This window comes from Rhea americana, unplaced genomic scaffold, assembly GCF_003343005.1.
Source record: "Rhea americana isolate MKP2758 unplaced genomic scaffold, rheAme1 scaffold_423, whole genome shotgun sequence".
Lineage (NCBI taxonomy): Eukaryota > Metazoa > Chordata > Aves > Rheiformes > Rheidae > Rhea > Rhea americana.
The window spans coordinates 257972-262007 of NW_028186561.1; the positions used below are offsets into that span (position 1 = coordinate 257972).

The window sequence follows — 4036 nt, forward strand, 5'->3', positions numbered from 1 at the left end:
AGAGAGAGAGAGAGAGAAATAAGCCTTAAATTTTGACAGAAGCTAAAATGAACTTATTTTGTTTTATTATGATACAGAGTATCTTTCATCCACTGTAGGTCAGTTCTATTCATTTCTTTTTATTTAAAGTGGTGACTTGAGTAAACTGGACTTGAAAATCTGCAGGCTGGGTACAGCTGAAAGCCTGCACCTGCKAGCACTCCTCACTGGGCAACACTATGCAAGGCCACTGATTTTCCCCAAAAGAGCAAAGCCAACTTGACCTCTTACGCCCCATGGAGCACATAGGCTGACACAGGCTAACACTCCAGCTGCCATGCTGCCAAGCACCAGGTACTTTTGGCAAATTTTCTAAGCAGTAGAAATGCTCCTTTCTGAGGCCTAAGGTTGTCAATTATTTTCTGATAATCAGGTGAACGCTGCTTGTCAAAATAGCGCAAGCCACCCTCTTTGAATCAGAGGGGAGGAACTGGAATATAGTCTCAGCTACGTAAGCTTTTATACTAATTACACTAACCAGAGCTTGAAGAGATTTTGAAAATCGAAAGGCCACACACACTCACAATCAAATGCCAAACCYCAATTAGCTATAACACATTGAGCTTTTCCTTTCCTTCCTGTGAAACTCATTTTTGCTCACTCTGCTTAAACTTTGAAATGCAAAGGATACTTTGTTTTCTATGCACATGCTTTCCCACATGCACATAATAGGTATGTTTTGTTCTGCTTTGCTTCACGCTGCACTTCTATGGTCTAGCTAGACTATATAAGGAAATRTCTATTAAAAATACTAACTAAAGCTGGGTGTAAACCAGCCATTTCCTCTTCATGAATGAACGTTAATTTTTTTTGGTATAAGATATATGAAGTCAAACCTGCAACATTTTCTTTCCATGTACACTCACACTTGTRTCCAGTGAAATATCTACATAATCCAATGAATGCTGTAGGCCAGGAATAAGACTAKCTTTGCACATTTTGCAGTGCTTGAAAGTCCTCAAACACTGTTTTTGCTGTTAGCTTTTGTAAAGATTTATGTAAATGCTCTAAATGTTGTGAAAGAAGTTTTGCAAAAGCACACAGGCACATCAACTGTTCCTAGGATTTAAAAAAAAAAGAGTATGCAAATGTTTACAGTAATGCATATAGCMCTATATGGCATCAAAACAAATTTAACCTTTTAACTGAAGACWTATGAAAAATTAGATAATCAAGAATCTTAAAAATGAGATAAAAACACTTCTATTTAAATACAGTACTTGCATTTTCTGTAGATGTCTTTGCAAAAGAACCAAGAGGAYGAACATGCAAAACTGGATGTTTCATTCTATAGGTACTAGCTGTAGGTACAGCATGGCCCTGTCCCAAGCAAAATGTATGGAAAGATTACTTAACCAATGCTTTTCAGAAGACAACGTTGAAGCTCTGATGTTTGTTATTTCCACAGTCTGATTTATTCAAAAGATTATGAAGTACCACCTTATGTATACTTTAAGAAAACAATAAAATCTAAAGTCACAAGTGAAGAAAAACATACAGGAATCTTGACCTACCTACATCTGCTGGGATGACACAAGTTGGTGAAGATTCAAGAGTTCCCAGTAAGTGCTTAAATTCTATCCACATAGTATATCCAGATAAAAGAAAAATAGGCTGAAATGTGCACTCATAAGAAAGATTCCTCTGCAAATGGCATTCTTTCACCTCCGATTTTGGAGAAGTACTTGGGAAGTCAGAACAGTAAATTTTRCTCCTTAAAAGAGAGAAAAGCATTTGGTTAATACTTTTCAACAATAAGCTGCTCATGGTACCAGTAAAATAAAACTCAGAAGTAAGTAAATAAATGGCATCACTTGAACTAGGTGATCCTTTTGTGGGATTATCAGGACAGACTCTAAACTTGAGTCTTCACTGAATGTACAGGTAACATAGGAATGTTACTCTTTAAAGCTTTGGTTCTTAGCCTAAATAAAGCAAGACAGGGAAGGCTACTCCCAGGGCAAATCTTTTGATAACAGACTACATCTGGAAAAAATAGGTAAGAAAATAGCAGGCATCTCCAGAGACTTGTAAGTCAGTCATGTTATTTGAATGGTATATGTGAGCAATGAACAGCAAGGCAGAACTCCAGCCAGTATAACCAAGTAGAAAACACCAGTTTACTCCAGCTAAGAATACGACTATATCACCAACTGGTATCCAGAGGAAAGCAGCCACATGGCCCAAGCAGACATGCATAGTTTAGTCTCTAGGACTGAATTTCATTTAAAAATCAGTTCTGGGTAGTGACATTAAAATCCCACATGGAGTCAGTACCACATCTAGCAACAGGAGAGAGCAGACCTGGACTCTGGATAAAATGCTGCTGGGCAAACTGTGGCATCTTACTGGTGATGAAAATAGGAAACTTTTCAAATTTCTCCTAAGCCTGAAGTTTGCATTCAGGCCTGGAGAGCTCAGACTTTTGCTGACTGTGGCCAGATAGTATATCAGTTATTCAGCCAGATCACAGAAATTCAATTTAGCTGAAACTCTACTCTTAATGTCAACACAGCTAATACCGATTAAACTGCTGCCCTGTACTTTGAAGATTTAGCTTARCATTCTCTGTTTTCACAGGAAGGTAATTTCTGTTCTTTTACTGTCGGCAGCATTAACTGTAGAGGAAGATGCAATAACAAGCCAGCCAAAACAAACACCAACAGGCAAAGCTATCATACCACATCAGTGTACAGCATGGGATTACATCTGCAAAATGTAATTGCAATACCTAGGAAGAATAGCTGCGTGCTCCTGGAAAACCTGATATGTCTGATGTTGATACAACACATTYAATTTCTAACTTTCATCCTAAGGACTTGCCCACGTCTAAATAGACACTGCCAACAACACATTCATGCTAGCCCCTTACAATCAGCTTGGACAACTAACAGATACGAGCATTTCATTTGGTTTCAGGCTTGGAGTGTACGGGTTCATTTGGCATTTTTGTTCACAACGTGCAATAGACTGTTAGGCAAATGATACTGGCATTTTCATAACTATACATTTTTAAAGTCTAATACTTCAAGTATTCAGCAGTCATTACATTCACATGGTCCCTCAGGATTTTTATTTTTTTTATTCTTTCAGACCATAACATGCAAAATAAAAAGATCTCAATACTAGCTAAGTATTAGCATCTGGCAAGCATTTACAGTCTGTATTACACTCTGTTTGATCTAGCAAGAATACTGCAATAAATTTATAGACTATCATCTAGTATTAGAAAATAACATTTTTAGCCTGAACAGAGAAAAAAAAGGAATAAAAAATATGGCAAGAGCACTTAGGTGTTTACTTCAATCTCCTTACGCAGCAGTACATTCATTATATTCACATACATGTGAAAACAAGCAAAACAAAAGCTACCTTGGCAGTCGAGGGCACCAATCCTGCCCTACAGTTCTCTAGGCTGAAATCTCAAGCATTCTAGCTATTCCTCAAGTTCACAAAGCCTGAGAAACATTAATATTGGTACCACGACTGTTCAGAACTGAAATCAACCTCCATTTAGGAAGGTAGCGCAGCTTTTCAAATTGTATCATKACAGAATTGGGCCCTCAGGACTGATTTAAGCTTGTTTGCCAAAAGACTCTTGCAAACATAGTCCAGCAGGGCAATAAAAMGGAAGATTTTTTTTTTGCTCAGGAAGGGTTGTCTTTCTCAATATAAGTCAAATGGATTTATTTTCGTTTTATGGCAAAGCAATACTATTACAGGCATTATTTGTGCACACAACTGAAGATGAGGATGACCATACCATTGATTACTACATTTGCCCCCAAACCCTATCCCAGTTCTCCTGCTCTGTCCAAGTAAAATTAAAGCTCCCAGGACCTGTGGAGAAAATCGTGGAGGTTATAAGAACTGCTTCATTAACGTAGGGGAGAGGGAAAAGAAGAAATGTTAACTGCAGACTAACAAAAATGCCTGAAAGCAAAGAATCAGCTGTAATGTTACAATGTTACGGCATTTACAGAACACTGTCCTATTC

At 37.8% G+C, this 4036-nt stretch overlaps 1 protein-coding gene across 2 annotated transcripts in view; it reads right to left on the bottom strand.

Annotated features, from left to right (window-relative positions):
* LEPR (leptin receptor) overlaps positions 1 to 4036 on the bottom strand; it is a 36409-nt gene that overhangs the window by 12668 nt on the left and 19705 nt on the right. For both annotated transcript variants that reach the window (XM_085315229.1, XM_085315228.1), the window contains exon 9: positions 1554 to 1753. In XM_085315229.1, coding sequence (XP_085171355.1) covers positions 1554 to 1753 — 200 coding nt within the window. The remainder of the gene's footprint in view (positions 1 to 1553; positions 1754 to 4036) is intronic.